Source organism: Thunnus thynnus, chromosome 7, assembly GCF_963924715.1.
Source record: "Thunnus thynnus chromosome 7, fThuThy2.1, whole genome shotgun sequence".
Taxonomy (NCBI): domain Eukaryota; kingdom Metazoa; phylum Chordata; class Actinopteri; order Scombriformes; family Scombridae; genus Thunnus; species Thunnus thynnus.
The window spans coordinates 11305266-11328437 of NC_089523.1; the positions used below are offsets into that span (position 1 = coordinate 11305266).

A 23172-nucleotide genomic window follows, 5' to 3' on the forward strand; every position below is an offset into this window, starting at 1 on the left:
TCACTTCTTACCCCATCTATTCCCACTCTTCTCCACCTGAATACCCTACCCCTTGTTTCACCCTCTGAATGATCACCTGCATGTTTCCCCCTCTGGGACTTTTGCTCCTACACTGTTAGAGGCAAAACTGTGTTACATGTGGCTGGAAAATGTTTATTAAGATGCTGTATATCTCTGCTGCCCTCTGCTGTTATAAAACTGCAACAGAATCTATGTGTTGTTTATGAAGAGCACACAGATTCATAAATGATAGTAAGTCGCCAGCGAATGGAGCGTTTGAATCACGAATACACATCGAGAGCAAGAAATAAACATCTTAAGTCACATAATGGAGAATAAGGAATAAAATCCTTTTTTTCATTCACAGTTTAGCTTTTCTTTGGAAATATTTCACTTGTTATTAAGTGTTGAAATCAATTTCTTAGATTAGGTAATATGGTAGTTGTACATTATTAATTAATAGAAAATTCTCAAAATTGTTTCACAGAACTTGTTTGATGGAAGAAAAGCCTTTCAGATACTTATGCAAGACCAAATGATTTGACATTTTGCATTTCATGAACATGAAATATATAGCAACACAATTTTTCACAGAATATGCTTAATGTGCTGATACAGTATGTGGCAGGTTTGGGGTGAAATTACTTTCAGTTCTCTTCAGAAATAGAAAAGAAAAAAGTTTCTTTTTTTAAATAATTAATAAATGATTTATTTAAAGGTCTATGTGTCATTCTGTGATCATCAGTATCATTTGAATGTAGAAGTTAGTGAACTGAAAGAGAATTTCGCCCTGATGTCCAGCATATACTTCAACACCGTGAGGTTCATAATCAACTGAACATTCAAGACAATTTAAATGTCTCTGGCTTTTAAATAGAATTGATAGCTTCCTGTAATTCCTGGCAGGAAGGAGTGCGAGGTACAGTTTGACCTTCACGCTTGCTGTAACTTGTTATGATCAGGTGGATCATGTTTCACGCCCTCTGTACGTCTGTATGCGCCCACAAGCCTGCTGCAGTGTGTATGACTTATTAGTTAAAAATATCTCTCCCTCTCTCTCTCTCTATCTCTCTCTCTCTCTCTCTCTCTCTCTCTCTGTCTCTCTCTCTCTGTCTCTGTCTCTCTCTCCGCAGAAGAGCCAAAGCTGGTACAATGTAAGTCAAGCTTTTTTTTCCTACAATACCAACATGTGTTTGTATATGTGCAGTTCATTTTTTTAAAGATGTGTGCGTGTGTGTGTGTGTGTGTGTGTGCTTGTAGCTTATGTTCTGGTGTGTGTGTTCACGTCATGTGGGTGACTCCTGGAAGTCTCTTGGAGTTGCTTTAATGACGAGTGCCGCTTAGGAGATGAAAGGTCATTGTCCTTGACCCTGTTTATTGTAGCACCAGTTCACTTGTGCGGGTTACTGGTCCTCCAGACTGGGATTAGCGTGGTCTTAAAAGAGCAACAGGTGGACTCTTCTGATACAGGGAATCATGGGAATAGTAGGACTAGAGTAGGACTAGCTTGAGAATTTTAAAATTTCTTCTTTGACAGAATAAGAGTATTGCAGTTTTATATTGTACCACAAGGTGGTGTGCTAACTTTATTTCTGACACCGTCATAATTCTTTCAGATGTGGTCAGTTTCTTAATAAACCCACAAAGTGAGCAAGTATGGTGTTGGACTTGACTCCATGCAGCTTTAGTTTCTCCAGAAGTGTCTCTACTGGACTTATTCCCATCTTATGTTGTTTTATTTCTTTCTTTTTTTTATTATTATTATTATTATTATTCCCTGTGTGTACACTCTTCCCCTCTCTCCCCAGCATGAAAGACAACACATCCTGAGAGTAAGCATGACTTGTATTCTTGTGCAACCCTGGATCTTGCTTTCTCTCTTTCTCTCTCTGGTTGTCAGACTGGTGGGAGGAAAATATCCCTCCTGCCTGCCTGTTTCTCATTCCATTGACTTCACTCAGTGTTGTTCCCACCTAATAGCAAAGCCACACATTTTAAAGTAGACATATCTTAAATTTTTGTATACCTAAAGCTCTGTAGCTTCAAATTATCTGCTAATGGGCCTATTTGCTGCATCAAAACTTCTGTTTACTTCTGCTTACTGTAAGACTGCTCTGGATTTGTATTTTACGAGTCTGTCAGATGTGGTCAAGGGCCTGCCGCGACTCAAACATCTAATTCTGGTACGCAACAGGTGGTAACAAGTGCACTGAGTTTCTCACTGTACTAAACAAATCAACAAACCATCGCAAGGGCCTCTGGACGAGCCTTGAATGCCTTTGAACAACAGGAGAATGGAGCATGGTGCTTTAGTTCATGGCATGTTTTCTTCCAGCCCAACTCTGTTTCCCTCAAGTCCTAAAAACATGGACATTGGGACCTTTGGTTTCAGTGTAGGGGTATCACAATCAGAAGACAACACAGAGACCTCCTTGGAGATAGTGATGTGTTCAAATGAGGCTTGGTCCAAAAAGTCCAGACAGCGTCTTAAATATTTCTCTAATGCACTCAGCTGTAGTAAGCCACTCACATTTCCTCTACTAATAAGAAAGGAGCATAACAAGTAACAATTTAGGGTTGATGTTGCTCTGACATGTACCCTGTTAAAGTCTAAAAGATGTAAATGTCATGTTTTCAGATGACATACAGTTGATTACCAGCACAGTAAACATCAAGTGTACAAGATACCAGGACCATCTGCTCTTGTCTTTAAATACACTGCAAAAAGATAATCTGTTAATATAATTCATTTTGTCTAATAGAGAGTCTTAGAAGGATAATGCTGGTGATATTTGATATTTTTTTCAATGTCAGCAAATCCCCCTATTAAATGACCAAAGCCAAAAATAAATTACTTACTAACAAGTATCATCACCGCCAAAGCAAATCGGCAGCTGAAAATTGCAAAAAAACTACAGTACCCAGCTGTTTTAGAAGATGATTTTAAAGTTGAAGTTTTACATCCTCAGTAGAAACCAATGTGCTTGGTTCTGAGTGCCACAGACAAGTCGAAAAGTATTGAGAGATGGATTAATGCATTATTTGTTTTGGTCATTTCAGGGGATTTGTTAGCAATATCAAAGATACAAAATAATGTCAGCCTTATTCTTTCAAGCAAAGTAATCTTTCAAGTAGAGTATTACACCTGCGTCTAATACAACTTGTCTTAAAAACCTTATGAAACTATATGTAATGTGCTCGTGATTGTCACTGGGAGTAAGTGCAATGGTCAAACAACAATGACAGAAACTTTTCTTGATTTAAGACAAGTCATTTTCTGTGTTCAGTTTATCCTGATAGTTAGATGCTGTTTAGAGTTGGTAGTGTGTGGAATTTACCAGCACAACTGATTCACAATGGTGAATTTAAAAATTCTGAGAATCCTCTCAGTATACCGGCTGTGTTCCTGACATCTTGTACACTCATCCTACATCATACAATTAATACCGAAGCTCAGTCAATAAGTGAAATATGTCCAATAGGTACTTTGACTTCAGACAGTTCTGTCTGTATGTGTAGGTGTCATACCTATGATGCACCTGCATGTCAAAAAGTGCATGCATGTGCGTACATGCGCACCTCTACATGGCAATGATGACCTCCCATGGCACTGAAACCACAGTGATTACAAATCCATCCGTCCCAATGTGAGTTCTGAGCCTGTTAGAGGTCCGCACAGTGGCAGCCCTTCCTCAACAGACCATCTGAAAGCCCTTGTTCATTTGATTTGCATCCACACAAGTTTGTCACAAAGCTTCTTCTGCAACCATGCACTCAGTCTCCAGGAAGTTAGCAACAAGAGGGAAAACACTGACAAACAAACAGTGCGTGAATGAGTGAGATTAACACACAGTGAACCCACTGAATTTGTTTAGATCTACATAAATAGATGCAGAGTACATCAGGCCTTTCACATTGCTCCACTGGGATCAATAAATACGCCCAAATACCTAACTTTCCATGAAATGAAGAATAGCCACAGTAAAAAGGATGGAACTATTGTTAACAGGATGAACACACACCTCCCCCCCTAAACCACAGAAACCCCACCCTGCTTTACAGTACCAGTCTCTTCCATCCCCTACTGTTTGTCCAGGGAGTTAATAGTTAACCAAATCCATAAACGCTGTGTATCCACTGTCCCACCTCATCCTTAGTCTCACACTGTCACCTGAACACTGAACTCGTCTGCATCAGTGCAACAATGGCCTCTTTCTTTCCTTGATTTATCGGAGAAAATGAATTGAATGAGCTGGATATAAAGGATCGTTCTGAGAGAATTTCCGAAGGACAATTTGTTCTGGCGGCAAAATGAGCTCTCATTCCACTGAAATTTCAACCGCATGATGTAAAGGCATTCTCAACTGGGTGAAGGCCTTCTTAGAGCTGCATGTTAATGACCTGCACTGTTTTCCAAGAGGCCTGCTACTGAGGATTATTTCCCCCGAGTCTACAATCTATTTCTCCTGCTTCACATTTGTCTCCTCCATGTCTGGTTGAAGGTAGGATTGAGAAGCAGCAGCAGAGAGAAGGTGGAAGGCAGAACTGTGGGCCACACATTTGTTTCTTGCAGTGGGAGTCAATGAAATGCGAGTAGTAGTAGGGGTTTTTTAATCGCCGCTGCAACCTCCATCAGTATGCCCAGCATCTATCTTGACTCTTGAAAATATTTTTAGTCATGAATCGTGGGAGGACATTGTTTGTTGAGCGTGGCTAAAATAGAAGCTGCGAGCTTTGCATCTTTCTTGCCTGCTGAGAGCAACAGAGGTGGATCAAGTATCAAGTGTGCATGAATGACCTCAATACCAAGGCAAGGAAAGGAGGACTTGATGCCTTTAATACCTTCAAATCATCGCTGAGCATCCATTTGGTAGCTCAAGTTTGGATTCCAGTCACTACATAAAATGATCAAAGGAAAGAGACAAACAAAGGAGTATTTACAGTATGTTGGTCTGACCATTTTTACCCTGCGACCCTTCATAGAGCCTGTCAAGATTAATGGTGTTGTTTTGCAGGCGGAGGTAACTGGAGGTTATGCTCACATCTGTTCTCTGTAACTCAGTCACTTGCTCAGACAGCAAGACGGACTCCTACTTCAACGGACTGAAAACACACATTTTCTCGTTTATTGTAACCATCCCCAGCCCTGTTTCCTTCTTCTTACCCTCTGTCTTCACAGCTATGTCTTTGTTTGTATTAGTCCTCGTCTCTACAAAGTAAACTGGCTTCATTCTTTGCTGGTCGTAAACAGGGTAATTACAAGGCACTCAGACCTGGACAGCACCACACGCACTAAACTCACACACTTACTAAGAGGAGTAAGGGGAGGAGAAAAAAAAGGAAAAAGCTACTGGCATGATAATAAAGGACTTGTTGGCCGGGGTTACTAGAGGGCAACGGCCGTAACTCCTCTCCCTGCGTGTGAGTGTGTGTGTGTGTGTGTGTGTGTGTGTGAAAGAGAGAGAGAGAGCCACAGAACGACAGAGCGAGACGAGGATCATGTGGCTGGAGTGTGCCTCGTCCACTGTTCAACACTGAAAGAGAGCAGCACCCTAAACAGGGGGCGGATACTGCAGCCTCCACACCTCCGGATTCACCAGCTCTAGTCTTCTCTTATTTTTCAAACATACTCACCTAACTGACAAGTCCTCCGACGTCAGTGGAGCCCGCTTAGGGGGGGCCGTTTTGGAAAATTAGCTTCCATCCACGCACCAATATATGGAATATGGAACTGGATGAGGATTGTACAATGTCGGACTGGGAGGCCGTGCTGGAGCTGGATGAGGCGTTGGCAGGGTGGCTTATGCAGGGTCCAGCTAGAGGGGAGTGGGGTTGGGAGTGGGGCTGGGCTGCCTCGGACCTTCAGGACCCTGAGTGGGACACTGAGGAGATCCCTGCTGTAAGTTGTCCTCCACTTGCAAGCTTAAAAACACAAAGAGAAGATGAATGAGCAAAGCGAAGCGATATTTAGAAATGTGTGGATTCGTTTATCTCTTAATAGGACAAAGTGAAGTCACAAGAGCAGGGGCAGCAAAAAGGCTTTGCAGGAAGCTCTGTTTTTACTGTATGCTGATGTACTGTAATCACAGTTCTGTGGTAATTCCCCTCTACTAAAGTAAACAACTGGTTTGGTTATGAGTCATAGCTATTTGAATTCTTCCAGAGCTCATAGGGGCCTGTTGTTTGGAGCGATCATCGGGTTACTGTGCTGACATGACTTGATGTATCAGCAGTGTAGGTGTGTTTGGTTGTTTGTGGTTGTTGATTTTTAAAAAGAAGCATGAGGATGGTGGATTCAGTCAATTCATTTAAATTGCAGGCAGTTGATTAGGCCTTTCAGTGATGTCACTCACATGCTTTTAGAGCTGTCTACTCATCACCGCACTTCCCTCGAAGGCCACAATACAAATACTCCCAAACAGTATTTCAGAATTCAGTAACACTTCCTATGACGCATATGTCTATGATGCATTTTAAACATACTTACAATGTGTTATCATCTTCTCATAGCACTGTATAATTATAGTTATAAGCACTCATCATGTTTTATAACAATAATCATAACACATTATAAAGCATTTCTATAATGACTTATAAGGTCAAGTATCATAATACTTCATAATTCCTGGTCACTCGCTGACATTTTTACAATAATCATAGTGTATAATAATTGTCATAGTTGTAATACATTAAAATCATTTTATAATGCATTATAATGACTGTTGTAATGCATTATAATGTGATTGTAATTGTCATTGGGTGCTTTAAGTGAAGTAATGAAATTTCTGAGGTATATGGGCAGACATAATATATTACAAGCTGGTGGTCATTGTTTACTTGAAATAAAGTGAAAAAACTCATTAAATCTATGCAAGAACAACACAAAACTAAAATAAAATGAATTTGTTTAACAGGTCATAACAGTCAGTGAATTGAGTACAATTTGACACAACTTTCTGATGATGAACTGAATGATGGACATTTACATTTCACTAATGTAATTTTTCTCAAAAAAATTCACTCTAAACACTACATTGACTCAAATTACAGATAATACCTGAAAGAATTTTTACTTTACCTCTAGCTGCATATTTTACTTTTCTGTAAATGTTTGATCAACAAAAGTGACTCTTTCAAAAAAAAAATAAGTAAGTGATAGGTGATTATAATGCCTTATAAAATGATTATAATGTATTACAACTATGATAATTATAATACAATGCAATATAATGCAAAAAAAATGTCAGAGAGTGACCAGCAATTATGAAGTATTATGACCTTATAAGTCATTAAATGCTTTATAATGTGTTATGATTATTGTTATAAAACCTGATGAATATTTATGAGTGCTTACAACTATAATTATACAGTGCTATGAGCAGATTATTACCCATTATAAGTATATTTATAATGCATTAGAGACATGGGCGTCATAGAAAGTGTTACCCAGAATTCCTTCGTTTGTCAAGAGTGGCACATGTAGTGATTTTTGATGTGAACAAGATGTTCTTTTTTCCACAAGCCCACACTCAAAGGAGTATATTTTTCTTTTGTTTCAGTATACCTCTTGTTACTGCATTGGCAGATATTGCTTCCTGAAGCTTTCCTGTTAAAGGAAAGCATCTGGCACAGACAGTGAGAGCCCTCACTTTGGCACTCATTTAGAGATGTTATATATCACAGACTCTCTCTGCAAATAATCAAGTCTGCTGAAGCCGAGAAGAGGATATCCCCCCCCCCCCAAGTGCTGAAAAGTTTATGTTTGACCACCATGTGTGGTAATGTTTACTGTCTGAGCTTCCATTGGATGTCTTGCTTTTTGTCACAACAAAAGCCTCATTGTCAGAAACATGCCGCTCTGTAATGCTCTGTAATCTGAGAATGTGACTCATATTAAAAATGCTTACAGTCACGTCAGCATGTTTATTGAATGATCTGCAGCGGGCTGATGTTTTGGAATTGCGCTTCAAAACGCTCTGTTTTTGAGTATCATTAATGATGCGGTCTTACAGACACACCTCTGCTTGCCATTCACTGTACATCCATTTCCAGCACTTGTCAAAATCCCCCACAGAACGAAAGCTTTGATATAACCAGAGAGCGAACTAAACATCCCGATCAAACCTGTGGGTGATTTTAGCAAGGTTATCTCACATGCTCTTTGAAACAAATAACCCCGGGCTGCGTGACGGAGACGACATTTGTGAGTGAATGAGCGTGAAGCATACGTGTGTGTGTGTGTGTGTGTGTGTCTTTGTGGCGGTATGTGTGTGGCGATGTTTCTCACTCTGTCTGTCACTGCAGGTGCTGAGCCCGACATACAAGCAGCGCAATGAGGACTTTAGGAAACTCTTCAAGCAGCTCCCTGACACAGAGAGACTCATTGTGGGTGAGTTGACCGCCAGAGACACACAAGGAACATCTGAGAACTGACGGGATGCAGCTGATTTGTCAATGATCAGAAAATGATCCATCCTGACAACAGAGAGGAGACAAAGACAAAATCGGAAATTTCAAACAGCTGACATCATGACATTATTGTGAATATGTCTGGATTTAGTTCCCTAATAATGTAGAACAAACTTCAAACATTTTTATAGGAAGTTGTAACCTGATAATTAACTTTTACAGCAGTCCAAGGTACATTTTGCAGTGTACTATGAGCACATAATGTCGCAGGTTTAGGGTACACAGATTGATATGTTGTCGCTTTGTTGTTACAAAGTAATATAACTAATAAACAAGATAGACACACGGCAGGAAATGACAATGTGACAAGCGTATAACACAATTAAACTTCCTGACTTAATGTGTGTTTCCTCCTAAGTAGTTTCATTTGATCTATCGATGGACATACTTACAGTGATTGAAATATTGAATAATTGTGTAGACCTACTGTATTGTATGATGTCATTTGTAACTTTTCATCACATCTAGCGTGTGTGTGCAAGTATTCCCTCTCAGATGTGCTAATTGTGTGTCTCCCCTTTATGTTTCAGACTACTCCTGCGCTCTGCAACGGGACATCCTCTTGCAGGGCCGACTCTACCTCTCTGAGAATTGGATCTGTTTCTATAGCAACATCTTCCGCTGGGAAACACTGGTATGTTTTTTTTTAGCTCTCCGGACTTCTGTGCATTCTCGTGTTTGTAATATCAACAGTATTGTGTCATACTTGGCGCTATAATGTGTGTTCATTTGTGTGTAGCTGACAGTGCGGCTAAAGGACATCTGCTCGATGACGAAAGAGAAGACTGCACGCCTCATTCCCAACGCCATCCAGGTCTGCACGGACAATGAGAAGGTAAGGGACACGGAATTAGCAAATACAGGCGTTTACATGAGAAGAAGGTTATAGTTTGATACAGCAGACACGCCTTAGACTTAACTGTCAATATGTATTTAATCTAATTATATTTGCTTAGAGAGACAGCAGGGAGGCTTTGACTTACAAAGTCTGTGTGGAAGATCAGTTATTCAGTCTTTATCAGTCTGATCCAAGATATCCACCATCACTTTTGAAATTATCTTAACTAATGCCGCATGCTCTGTATTTTCACGAAATCCATATATTTAAGAAAAAAAAGAAAATATATCACTGCAAATTAAAATAAATCCAAACCAGAAGGACCTCAGAAATGGACCTTTTTTAATTTTCACTATGTGTCGACAAGACTCGTAGACTCATGATTACCTCGCATTCTTCACAGCACTTCTTCACCTCGTTCGGGGCCAGGGACAGGACGTACATGATGATGTTCAGACTGTGGCAGAACGCGCTGCTCGACAAGGTAGGCCCGATTGATCTACAGCACTTCTTTTGCTGATATTTATCTGGAAACAGAAGATTTTTTGTACATTCATAAATTTCACTGTTGAGTATCTCATTCCTCTTTCTGATTGCTTCATGCAGCCCCTATGCCCCAAAGAACTGTGGCACTTTGTTCATCAGTGCTATGGCAACGAGCTCGGCCTAACCAGTGATGATGAGGACTACGTTCCCCCCGATGATGATTTCAACACCATGGGGTGAGTCTGGTTGTGCTGCATAGTCAGTTACTATGGTTACGGCTATAAACATTTTTAAGTTTATTGCCTAATTACTCAAATTGCACGTTGATTAGAGGGTCTCGTTATGAGCTGTAACAAGCACTACTCATATGTTTATGAGCATACACACTCACTCCAGCTCTCTCAGCTATAATCCATTTAGATACACAATCAAACACTTACCATCACTCTCAACTCTCTGCTTATTTACACAGCTTAAAGGCTGCAAAAATGCAACACATTTGTCTCTTCCTTCATTTATTTTCCTTCATGTCTAAAGTGGATTTACTAGGAAAAACAAATGCAGAGTCATGTTTAGAATCTGTTCGGTCTCCACAGTATCTGAAGTTTTCTGTTAACTGGCCTCTGTTGAAATGCAGGCTGAGTGTGTAGAATCATCTAACAGGATAATGTGAGGTCTATATCCAGCAGTTGGGTGAGATTAAACTGACGATGTGAGAGTAGAAAGATTTATTTCAAAGGCTGAGCTGAGGTCAAATGAGATTCTAAATAATTGTTTTAATACAACTGTGAGTTTACATATCTGTTGAGTCAATAAGTAGCACTTTTTCTTAGGAGTAAGATCATTTTCTGTCGATTCCCACACATATCAACTTATTTCAAGACTTTTACTGAATTAAAAAACAGTTTTCTTGAGTTTTTGTTTTTTTAATTTAAAATGCACATGAATCCTTTCAAACATTCCTAATTTAGATAGACAGTGATGTGGGGTTGAAGGCCATTAAGCAGTAAATCAGCGTTTTGCGCTGAAATTTGATCTTGTGCTCATAATAATTTATGTGCAAATTATGTGCCAATATGTCTGTTTTCTGATGTTTGGTGACAAGAAAACAGAAACTGTTCTACAATTTTGTTAAGTGTGTATGTTGTTTTTATGTATGTGCTGAACATTATTGTAAACTGCAGAATAAATTGTTCTCAAGTTCAGTTCTAAAGATGTACTGTACTGTCCAACTCAAACAATGTACTAGTATCATATGTTGGAATAATATGGTTATGTTTAAAGGAACATATCCTCATGATAGCATTTTACTGCATGTCAAGTTCAAATCCAACACATCTGAAAAGTCTTTGCAAACACCACTTGAGCCAAGTTTCCTCATTACTCAGCCAGGATTACAGATGAGATGAGTAAATGTCTGGCTTCTCGCTGTTTTCCGGTGCCTCTAGGTTCAGTGAAGAGATTCCCAATGAAGAGAATGAGATCAACAATGACAACTTGTCTAAGAGCAGTGCAGAGGCCAAACCTGAAGGGAGCCCTCCCCTGCTACACAAGAAGGTCGTCCCAAACAGCACCATCCCCAGCCCAGGCAACCATGACACACCCATCACAGTAAGTTATTGCACATATGTTATTTGACTAACACACACATTGATGCTGTGATATGCAAATTAAGGACATTTGCTTGGCAAGATAAACAGATTAATGCTTTAAATAAATGTGTTTGTTTTATGCCCATTTCCTTGTTCTCTCCCCAGTTCGACCTCCCAGCAGAGGAGTATGCAGACTGCCTACCAGACGGCGAGCTGCTGGCTCTGCCGCTGGTGGTGGAAGAGAAGAACAACGAGACCAGCGGGCCTGGAGGTCCCGTCCCCTCTCCCTCATTGGACTTCAATGACAATGAGGACATCCCCACCGAGCTCAGCGACTCCTCGGAAACACACGACGAGGGTGAGGGCACAGAAACCAGAGTTACTCTTCTGACAAAATACATAATCATAAACTATCTTCACGCATCATCCATTACTGAACACATGAAGTCACCTCTGATTTAATATGTCACCTTGACTGTGTATCTCCCTGATGCGCAGGTGAGGTACAGGCCTTCCACGAGGATCTGAATGGTAGACAGTACATCAACGAGGTCTACAAGTTCAGCGTGGACAAGCTCTACGACATCCTCTTCACGGAGTCGCAGTTCATGAGCGACTTCATGGAACAGAGGCGATTCTCAGGTCAGTGTCTGTCTGATGTTTCTGCAGCTGAGCCTGTCCTCTAACCTCCCTGGAATAAGCCAAACCAGAAATGTGCTAAACTCCAGGATTTATTAATCCATAAATCCTCTTTGCTGTTCAGATGTGGTGTACCACCCCTGGAAGAAGGAGGATGCTGGGAACCAGACCAGAGAGATCCTGTACACCATCTCTCTGTCCAACCCCTTGGCTCCCAAAACAGCTACTGTCACAGAGACACAGGTACAGTCAACGCATGTCATCTGTGAAGAGAAATCTTCTTTTTTTTTTTTTTAATTTAAATACTTTTTAAGTTTAATGTGACTTACAAACAATCAATAGAAACACCATATTTCCTGTCTTTCAGACTCTGTACAAGGCCAGTCAGGAGAGTGAGTGTTACATCATCGATGCTGAGGTCATCACACATGACGTGCCCTACCACGATTACTTCTACACCCTCAACCGCTACATGCTCACCCGGGTGGCCAAGAACAAGTGTCGGTTACGGTGAGTAAGACAGAGACCTAGTAAATGAGACGTTTTTTTTTTAAATTTTGGATCGTTTGTTGAGGTGAACTTTGCTTTTGAATATGTAATTTGATATTTTGCCATTATGTGTCTTATTATAAAAGACTGTCTATCTATATAGATGCATTTCTGTCTGTCTCTTAGGGTATCAACAGAGCTACGCTTCAGAAAGCAGCCATGGGGGCTGGTGAAAGGCTTCATAGAGAAAAATTTCTGGAGTGGGCTAGAAGAGAATTTCCGCCATCTTGGTAAACTTGAGTATTTGTTATGTGTGTTTGAGTTGGTCAGACTCTTAACTATTAGTCCTGCTTGATGTGACGGCAACATAGATGGATAAAAAAGATATCAAGAAGTCACATAAGCTGTTTGATCACAAAGCATTTACAACTGCACATTGGCATTTCTACTATACTTTAGATTCTTTTGTGAAGAACATGCATAATTTTCCAAAATGTATTATATCACGGTGCCATGAAATGTCAATCTTTAAATAAATCTGGATGAGATGTGATACGTATGCGTCTTCTTCCCTCTCAGAGTTGGAGCTGTCCAAGCTGGAGGAGATACTGACCGAGGCCCACCAGCTCTCCCCGAAGGCTAAAGTGGTGAAGAACTCCACGGTGAGGCGGAAGAAGAGGCCGCTCCCCCACATGCGCAGCCAGCATCTGGACGAGGCGCTCAGCCCCGTTACCACGCCAACGGATGAGGAAGTGATTCAGCGGATCAAACAAGTGGCAGGTTCCACGCAGACCAGACACCAGAGTCCAGAGCACTCTCACCTGCCCGGAGGCTTTGCTCTGTACAGCGTCTCCAAACTGCTGCTCATCATCAGCTTTGTGTACGATCCCAACACACATACACACTCATATCTAGAAATGCAAATTTGACACATGCTGACAGGGATACACACACACGTTCATCTCATATCTGTTAAAACATTTCTCTGAGTTGCTCGTCCCATGATTTCATTTTCCCAATAATCTCTGAGGAGTTTTTGTCTAATTTACAATTTTAAATGAAAGGGTTTTTTTTATCTTTTCTTGTAAATATCTCATTGTTGTTGTTCTCTGAGTGTAACCCCTCTCTCCTTTCCTTTCATTGCCATCCATAGGATCTGTCTAAGGTACATACAGTGAATGAACTGATAAGCCAGAAGTAGAAGTATTACCATTAAAATTTGAATATCATTTCCATTTACAGATCAGCTAAATAAGGGCATCATGAATGAATAAGATGTAAATTGGAAGACTTGTTTGCTTTATTGGGTTCTTTCTTTCCTGCCCTCCTTCAGCCTGGTGCTGCTGGTGTTCCTCAATATGATGCTCTTCTACAAGCTGTGGATGCTGGAGTATTCTGCACAGTCCTTAACAACCTGGCAAGGGCTGCGGCTTCATGAAAGGTACATGCACATTTTTACACAATGTTTTTGTCATCCATTATTCATAAAAAACTCCTTTATTACAGACATTTAACATGTTTAAAGCTGGGATCGGTAGTGTTCTGGAAAAGGCAGAAAATAAAGCCCTCGTGCTGCAGCTCTCCCCCCTCCGCTCTCTGTCCTAAGCCCCTCCCACCAGACCAGCACGGACATATGCACGTGCTTCATATTGTACTCACTCACACACACGCAACTTCCTTTCAAGGCAAAACAACCAAGTTAATAAATGGTAAATAGGACCACCTCTCACCTGTTTTGAAGCCCGCCACAAAGGTAATGAATGTCCCATCTCCCTGCTTGAATTTGAGTGATATCACATCTCTTTCATTGTCCGTCTCCAAAAACTTCTCAGTAACTAGTATGTCGGAGTGCTGGACCTGCAGCTTCGAACCGAGTCCCACAGCAACGAGCAGCACAAGGGTGCAGAGATGACTCAGTATCTGAACTGAAGCCACAGTGATACATAAAAATCTATCACTGCTTTTCACTTCTGGGAGCCGAGTTCACTTCCATTGAAAGTCTCTCGCTCTGGCGTGTTGATAAGATTATGTGGTGTTCAGTTTCCCCTGCGCTACAGGCAATAGTCCAATGAGTGCATGTTGCTTTTCATTCTACTTTTTGTTGATTTTCCCATCTTTTTTTCTCTCCTTCTGCAATTCATTCAGTCCCATCACTTCCTATCCGTCAGTATCCCACTGCTCGCCCGTCAGTATCCCACTGCCGGGCGAGCAGTGGGATACTGACGGACAGGAAGTGGTGATGGGATTATTGATTGCTGTTGCTATTGATTGATGTATAGAGAATTTCAACAAATAATGCTAACAAAAAATGCTCCTAAAATACATTACTTACCCTAGCTTAGATGGGCCTTTGAAGCATTTCTGGCCACAAAAACTTTATCGCTGCAGAATGAGACTGAATTGAGTCCTGCTGTAGTCATTTGGCTGTTTGCCCAAAAGGCGGTCACAAACAAATTTAAACTTATAGTTACAGACATAAACATACACACACACACACACTGTCAGACATACACACTAAACTATATCCATATGGCCGTCGATGTGTGTGACAGGAAAACACAGAGCTTCTAAAATTACCCCTCAATAGGTCTGAGCTTACTGAAACAATTTACCAAATTGTGTGTTGGCCATGTCTCAAAATGGAAGTTATGCTTCAGTGGCTGCACCCTGATTTTGCTAATGTGTGTGTGTGTGTGTGTGTGTTCTTCCCAGTAAACTGCCTCAGACGCAGATGGAGTGGGCCCAGCTACTGGAGGCACAGCAGCGTTACCATGACGCCGAGCTGCAGAAGTGGAGGGAGATTATCAAGTCGTCAGTAGTGCTGCTAGACCAGGTACTCAGACACAAAGAGATGTTCTCAGAATCACGTTGGAAAGGGATGTTCCCAAATTTTTAACAACCTACAGACAGCATTTGTATTTCATTTACATTATGTGTGTCCATTGCAGTCGAAGTGCAGTAGTAGTGGTTATATGTCTGCAGTCAGTAGAGGCTCTGGCTCCTCTGGCTGTTGTAAATTTTGGAAGTCCTGTACCAAACATTAAATCAAACTACTTCATTGTAACATCATTTACATTTGTTCAGCTATGCTCAAAAATCATGAAACCAAGTGTTGTCTGTAGACAGGTGCATATGAAAATGAAGTGAGTTACACTCCTGCACAATAACAGCACTGACTTTATTACAGATATGTTTCAGTCATGGACCTTTGTAGAGCTGCAACGATTAATAAATTAGTCAATCTACAGGAAATTTATTAGCAACTATTTTGATCAATTAATTGTTTAAGTCATTTTTTATGCAAACGTGCTAAAAATGTACTGCTTTTAGCTTCTAAAATGTGATGATTTAATGGTTTTCTTTGTCATACATGACATTAAATTGACATCTGTAGACGCCACCTTTGACTCTGGGCATTTTCACTATTTTCTGACATTTTATCAACAAAACAATTAATCAAGAAAATAATCTTCAGATTAATCAATGAGGAAATTAATTGTTAGTAGCAGCCTTAGACCTTTGTCAGGCAGTCCAACTTTTTCTTTAATGAATCATGTATTCATGTCGAGCAAAAAATTTGCTGGACATTTTTGTTACTGTAACAACAGTTACTGTACTCACCACAAACAATTTTTTTTTCTGGGAGACAGAAGCAATAACTATCACACAAAGCAATATTAAAACATTTGACATGTTTATTGATCACTAGAGGGGAAATTCATAGTCCAGTCATATCCTATGTTTAAATCACGTGTATTTTAGCTACAGAATTGCTAAATAAACCACTATCACAAAATCCTCTTGTGGTCACCTTCAGAGTCATCACAGGCCAGGAATCTTGTTCAGTCAAAGCCCATATAGGCTAATCTTATGCTACATATCCAAATGCTTGGCAATAAATAAGCATCGTGACTGAGTGAACTTAAAGAAAGCCTTAGAAGGATCATCCCACCTCACATCCACAAGGGAAAGTGTCGTTGCAGCTGAAATATCAGCTTGTCTAGTTAGGTGATAAAGGTATTTAAATACTAGAGAGACAGTATTTTTCCTGCAGTCTAACTGCCTTTAATAAATCATTAAATCGTATGCATACAGGCTCCCCGAGCTCTGCAGCAAGAGGAGCCCTTTGAACAGCTCACACAAACACTTAATACTTTCAGCCTCCACCCAACACAACTGTTAACACAAGCGCCTTGTGCTCAGTCATACGTCTCTCTCTGCGGGCACCTGTTTCCTGCAAGATAATCAATAACAATTCCATATATGGCGTCATGCCTGTCTTGTACAACTTCCAGTTAATGTATTTAGTTCCCTTTTCTAACTATCACTCTTTAGAATTGGGTTACCCAGTGTCATGCACTTCCAATAACATTTTATATTTGCCAAAAGCAGAACAATATGATTACAACATATAAAGCTTAATGAACAGGGTCAAGAGAACATCATGTTCTTTAAAGACAAAGCTGATCAGTTGAACACACTTCTACACTACACTTAATGATCATCAAAATATTAATATAAAAATAGAGTATTTTCTCCAACAGTACACTTCTAATATCATTTTTTCCTACACAAATGACTGAAATGTGTAACTAGTGGCCAAAAGTAGCAAATCTGCAGCATTGACGATTGTCAAGTGAATCGTCATAAAGGAAACAAGGGAATTGTCACTTTTTCCATCTGTTCATATATTGTAGATCAGTGTAACTCTTCTTTTTTATTAAGCAAGCTAACATCTTGTTTTTTACTCTCGTTTATCTTCATTAGATGAAAGACTCTTTATTGAACCTCCAGCGAGGCATTGGATTAAGGGACTACAGCTCTGAGGCTGAAGAGAAGAGAAGTCGCTACCACTGACACACCGCCACAAGGCCATGAGGGCATGCTGTGCAATATAGGACCTGTTTTGTTTATGGACCAGTATGCGGGCAGCAGCATGACAGAGATAGAGGACCGAGGGGGAAGAGGGACCAACAGTGAGCTGGTCCAATAGAGACAAAGACAGGAACAATCGTCTCCAGCGCACAGAGGTTAAAAACCCCCGGAAGGAAGTTCCCCCCTGCACAGACAGGAACTGAGGTGTCCCCAACATCACTGAGGCATTGCGGGAAGGTGCAAGACTTGTACCTTCTCTACACCTGTGGGATAACCATTTCCTTCTCCTCACTTTTGATTTATTTCTAAGTGCATCCTACTGTAAGCCATGTCAACCAGGAGAGTGGCAGAGAGAAAGAAGGAAAATTACTGCATGCATTTAGACAACTTAACTCCCCTCAGTGTTAATGTGGTCCAGTTCCAGTCTATGTGTGTCAAAAAAAAAGAACATAAGAAGAGGAGAGATCGAGTAAAAGAAAGGGGGGGGTCCTTTCGAGTCTTCATGGCTTTCTACACTCTCTCGACTGTTCCAAACCAATCGTCCCCTAGAGGTCCTCGCTGCAGCGTCCCTTTAATAGGCCTCCAGGTGATCAGACTAAAGTATTGCCCTCCAACCAAAAAGGGAGAGAAGTATTGTAGCCAGGAGATTGGATTCACTGATCAGTCCCTTTTGCCTTGTCTGAACCTGGCCAGTATGGTCTTTGTCGGGGCTGGTTCCCTGTCAGACCATTGTGTTTGAATATTTATAAGTAGAATCTAAAGATTGATAAGACCTGAAGCAGTATTTTTAACATGGAAGAAAAGAAGAAATCTGGATTCACAGTATCAATTGCCCCAATTTGTTTCTACACACAGTGTTAATTAACCTGCTTACATTGCATTATCCCCAATCCTCCTGATGAAGTAGAATGTATTAGCCTGGACAAAAAGGCCAGACTTTGATCACAAGTTATTAATCTTTGAAAAAGGGACACTGCAGCCAGACTAGTAGGGAGACCTTTGTTCTTACATGTTTTATTACTAAACTGTGACTATATCTCTTTGAAAATGTTTCAAATTAGAAAGAATTCTATGAATATATTTGAAATATATAAGGATATTTCATTATTTAATATATATATATTTCAAAATATATAAACATTACCTATATTTATTATTAATTTATGTACATAAAGAAATTATCAGAGCTCTAGACCAGTTAAAGAATTTCTAACAAAAACTGTTTTCTTCTAAAAAAAAAATGCATGCCAGATATGTCTGTGACATGTCCAGTGTGCAAGTATGAGTCTGCATTTGCGCGATTATATTCGCGCATGTGTGTGTGTGAGTGTGCGTGCGTGCGTGCGTGCGTGTGTGAGTGCACAAGTGTGTGCTGTAAAGTGTGACATTTTTACCATTCCACACTTGTATGTTTCTTAATTTTTTCTTTTCTGGCTCCTGCAGCCAGACTGCCTTTTTTAATGCTAATGCATTTGGATGCCGCCTTGCATTAGCACCACCTGGGTACAGTTTACAGTCGAAGAGTTTTGTTCCAAAATGATGTATCCAACATTTGAAAAAAAAAAAAAGTTAAGCCTGCTTTTACAAAAGATTGATCGCTTAAACCATCAATAAATGTCACTTTTCGGCAAATAGTAAGTAGCATGAATCCATGGTTGAGGAGAGGAAGACAGACTCTTCAGACTTGCTCGTCTACATTTTTGAGATTGAATGAAAAACTTGATGATTTTTCTCTTGTAAATGGATAAAAAAAAAAACATTTTGGAGATGAACTCTTCATCTGCCCTCTGTGAGCAACTCTTTATCCATGTCACCACATTAGTGACCACTCTTTGCTGAAGGGAAAAGTTGGACATTTTGAGAAATACACTTGTTAACTTTCTTTCAGGGTCAGATAAGAAGATGTCTGTCATGTCTGTATGCTAAATATGAAGCTTTACCTAGCAGCAGGTTAGCTTATCTTAGCTAAAAGCAGCTAGCTAGAGCCGTCTTCCGGTTCTAGCTTCATATTTAGCATACAGATATGAGAGTGGTATCAGTCTTCTTATCCAACTCTCTGAAATATAACAAATAAACATATTTCCCAAAATGTCAAACTATGTCTTTAAAAACACTTATTTCAAACCCAATTTATACTCTCCCCTACCCATTTCAAGTGTGTGTCTTGGATGCAAAAAGTATGAGAATGAACTTAACGCAACTAAATTGAACCAAAAGAAAGAAGTAGAAATGTACCTTCACGAGTTATCATGTTGTTTTAAATGAAGTATTTATCATGTATTATACCTATACTGGATTGGGTGCGAGTAAAAAAAAAAAGCATCTTTTAAGAGTTTTTCAACAGAAAGCCCCTTACAGCTGATGAACTTCATCGATAAACGCACTTCCAAAAACTAGAAACTTCCTTGTTTAAAAAAAAAAGAGTAAGTGAAGCACTTTAAGACCTTTTCGGGTAAAGAATGATAGAGAGAAATGGCAGAAATTTAAGCTGAAGGTGAATGTTTGATTATCAACTTCCAAAGTCATAACAGATGGTTGAATTTTGATGGTTTGTTACAGCTCAAAATTAGTGTTACTTTTGCCCAAATAGAATATTTATTCTCTTTGAAAAGGATCACATGCAACTCTGCCAATCTCACCTCCCAAACAAAGCATCTCCAATCTAAGACTGACTCACTTTCTTGTCTTATTTCAGGGCAAGGCAGGAGTGAGTGATTTGTATGAGGGAAAAAGTATCTTTACCGTGTGCCTGCATGGCGTGTTACTGACTGACTTATTGAAAACAAGAGAGCAGCTTCAGGATTGAACCCCTGCTGTGTGTGTGTGTGTGTGTGTGTGTGTGTGCGTGTGTGTGCGTGCGTGCGTGCGTGCGTGCGTGCGTGTGTGTGTGTGCGTGCGTGCGTATATTACATTTGAAGAAGGCACTGAGTAATGATAACACATAAAAACCTTAAGATCTGAATGTGACTGGTTGGAAATGTTTTCTGTTTTATAGAAATCACTTTCACAATCTTGATGACAGTGGAGTTACGCTTCGTGTATATGATGGTACAGAATGTCATATATATGAAACTGTGATATAAATGCTTTAAAGAGTTTGTTTTTCAGTGTATGAAGAAATAGATTTTTTTTTCAGATGTTTGATTTATATTATTTTGTTGCAAACATTCTCAACAGTTTTGAACAACTCTGGTTTTATTGATACCTGATTTTATTCTTGGGGCAACTCTGTTTTATGTCACTGTCCAGACTTTACTTTTATAGAGCAAATTGTAACATTGAAGTGCTGTAAAATGGACATCCTTCTCAGTCAGAATTAAACATTGACTCGGGCCTCCAAGGATCTGCCACAGCAGACCTGAATCCAATTTTCGATCTCCACAATTATGAAAATGATGGATTTTAAACCTTCATCACTCCCTTCAAAACTCGCTTCTCATTGTTTCCAACAAATTTGATATCTGCAAATCTAACATATGATCTCTTACAGATAACACCAGTTTTTATTTTGTTTCCAGTCTTTTCTCACAGTTATCTGCATTCCCACGAACGATTGTATGATTGCTGTGGAACCGAGACGACCTGAGTGTTCTGGATGCCATCATTTTGTCACTGACAACTAACGAATTGTGCACTTCATTGACTGTATTAATTGGCATTTGAATTGCTGTCACAGAGCTAGCGAGACAACAGTGCCACCCACTCAACACAGTACTAACTTACCATCCTTGGCGAATGCACGATAGAAATCACACACAACCTCCTGGAAACGACCACTGATCAAACTCATAGCAAATGCTCTTCTTCGAGTGTGTCTTGGTGAAATGTGTACTGGTGTAGTTCTGTTCAAAAAGAGTTCTACTGTATGTTTTTTTTGTTTTGTTTTTTTTTTTTTTTGTTTTTTTAGAAAATGTTTTGATCCCTAGAGAGACCTCTAGTGAAATTTCTACATGAGATAAATATACTGTAAGTATATGTTGTGTATATCTGCAGTGTGCACATGGACACACACACTGACAAAAAGAATCCAACCTGCGCTGCGCGTAGGTTTTGACTCGCCGATGACTTTGCCTCATAGAGACTGAAGAGAAAAGTGGCTTTCTGGTTCATATGAAGTAGAGATTGGAAGTATGAATAAAAAAAAAAATATTGAACAAATAGTGTTGCTATTTTTGGAGTTGATACTTGAACATTTATTATTCCATGAACATCATCAACCTTTAATCCCAAACACACCAAAAATACAAGAATACCATTAAAACTCTACTATCACACATCACAACAGAGCTGAAAAGACTCTTTGAGCTGCTGCTATTTTATGATGTCAACAAACTGAAAGTGACATTCATTTCATGGACGTTATTTTAACTTTCATAGAGGTTTTTCTCATGTTTCAGTGACATATTATGTGGACTCTTATTCCTGACAGGAAACACAGTTGTTATCCTTAAAGACCCAGTATGTATGACCTCAGGAGACTTTACACTACAGTAGTACAGGGGAAGATTGCATGAGGCACCAAGATGAAATATTTATCTGTTACTGCACTTTAAAAAAAAATAAAAATAAAAGCAAATCAAAACTTTAAAATATTGATGTCGCGCATTGAAAGCATTGTTATTTTGGGATCTGCACGTACAGTACATCTCATGAGATACTGTATATGTTAAGGGCAGTCTGTTTATAGGATTCCCATAGTTCCCTGTTGTCTCTCTTTGCATTTATTGTCTATTAAATACAGTATTATATATATATATATATTATATAAGTAGAATTTAAGTGAAAGCTACAATGTTAGTCCATGTCAGTGAGTCTAAAGAGAAGCAAACAGTTTAAACCAGCATTTCAGGTCCTGAAACAACAGAAATTTTACTGTAAAAAATGGGGAGCAACAAAATTAAGACGTTGATATTCATTGAATTTTATCATTTTATTGCAAAAAAAACATTCTTAAATCCATTTTCAATGTTGCATTTTCTCAATTTTTCTGTTTTTTAATGTTTCTAATCTGAGTACTTAAACATACAGTATACTGCCTGTTTGATTGCTGCTTTCCACTATCAGTCATGTTCATTTCATTAAAGAAATTACAGGTAAACAGAAGACATTTGCACTATTGTATACCTTCCTTACAGTGTTAACAGGTGACTGGCAAAAGATGAACAACACTGCTTCACTACAGCTTTGTTCTTTATTTTTGGTGAGAACATGTCAGTCTATCAATTATTTTTTTAGGAGGCTGCTTGAGACACAAAAGATGTCAGGATGAAATCTGAAATATAATACGTCCCTGAATTTAAAAATTCATGTTAAGATTTTCCCCTTTTTCTGATATTCTTCAAAAATGAAAGTGTTCAACATTCAGTAACAGGGTTAGAAGGAGTGGGAGGAAGAGAGATAAAAATTTGATCCCCTTTCTTTTCATGTAAAAATAATAATTATGCAAACAATACTGAAACACAAGTAGCTTATACAGATGTATAAAAGCCAGATCAAGCTTTGACAACATTTGTGATTACTATGTCCTGTCTTATTCTATCCCCCTGCCCCAAATTCCAATTAACAACAGTAAACCTACAGTTTCTTGAAATTGCAAATCTGCATCATTGCATTGTGCACCCTGCCCTGACATCATGAGTTATTGCATCCTGTCTAATAGCCTAAATATATTTTATTTTGTCCTCCACCAGTATTTCAGTCTTGTTATTCCTTTATTGTTAAATGAAGCCATTAAATTGCTTCATAATACAGCCAGAAAACCCGTCCCCTGAAGTAGTCCATTAG

At 39.4% G+C, this 23172-nt stretch overlaps 1 protein-coding gene across 11 annotated transcripts in view; it reads left to right on the plus strand.

Moving 5' to 3' along the window:
• Positions 1–21546, plus strand: part of gramd1bb (GRAM domain containing 1Bb) — a 107988-nt gene extending 86442 nt beyond the window's left edge. For 8 of the 11 annotated variants that reach the window (XM_067594277.1, XM_067594286.1, XM_067594283.1 and 5 more), the window contains 17 exons: positions 1134–1154; positions 1809–1832; positions 8305–8389; positions 9000–9103; positions 9209–9304; positions 9711–9791; positions 9914–10029; positions 11242–11404; positions 11551–11743; positions 11884–12027; positions 12149–12267; positions 12392–12534; positions 12700–12803; positions 13093–13393; positions 13847–13954; positions 15226–15346; positions 17281–21546. In XM_067594277.1, the coding sequence (XP_067450378.1) occupies positions 1134–1154; positions 1809–1832; positions 8305–8389; positions 9000–9103; positions 9209–9304; positions 9711–9791; positions 9914–10029; positions 11242–11404; positions 11551–11743; positions 11884–12027; positions 12149–12267; positions 12392–12534; positions 12700–12803; positions 13093–13393; positions 13847–13954; positions 15226–15346; positions 17281–17370 (2013 nt within the window). In that variant the 3' untranslated portion in view covers positions 17371–21546. The remainder of the gene's footprint in view (positions 1–1133; positions 1155–1808; positions 1833–8304; positions 8390–8999; positions 9104–9208; positions 9305–9710; positions 9792–9913; positions 10030–11241; positions 11405–11550; positions 11744–11883; positions 12028–12148; positions 12268–12391; positions 12535–12699; positions 12804–13092; positions 13394–13846; positions 13955–15225; positions 15347–17280) is intronic. The other 3 variants (XM_067594280.1, XM_067594281.1, XM_067594282.1) reach the window with 1 other exon arrangement.
• Positions 21547–23172: the final 1626 nt, after the last annotated feature.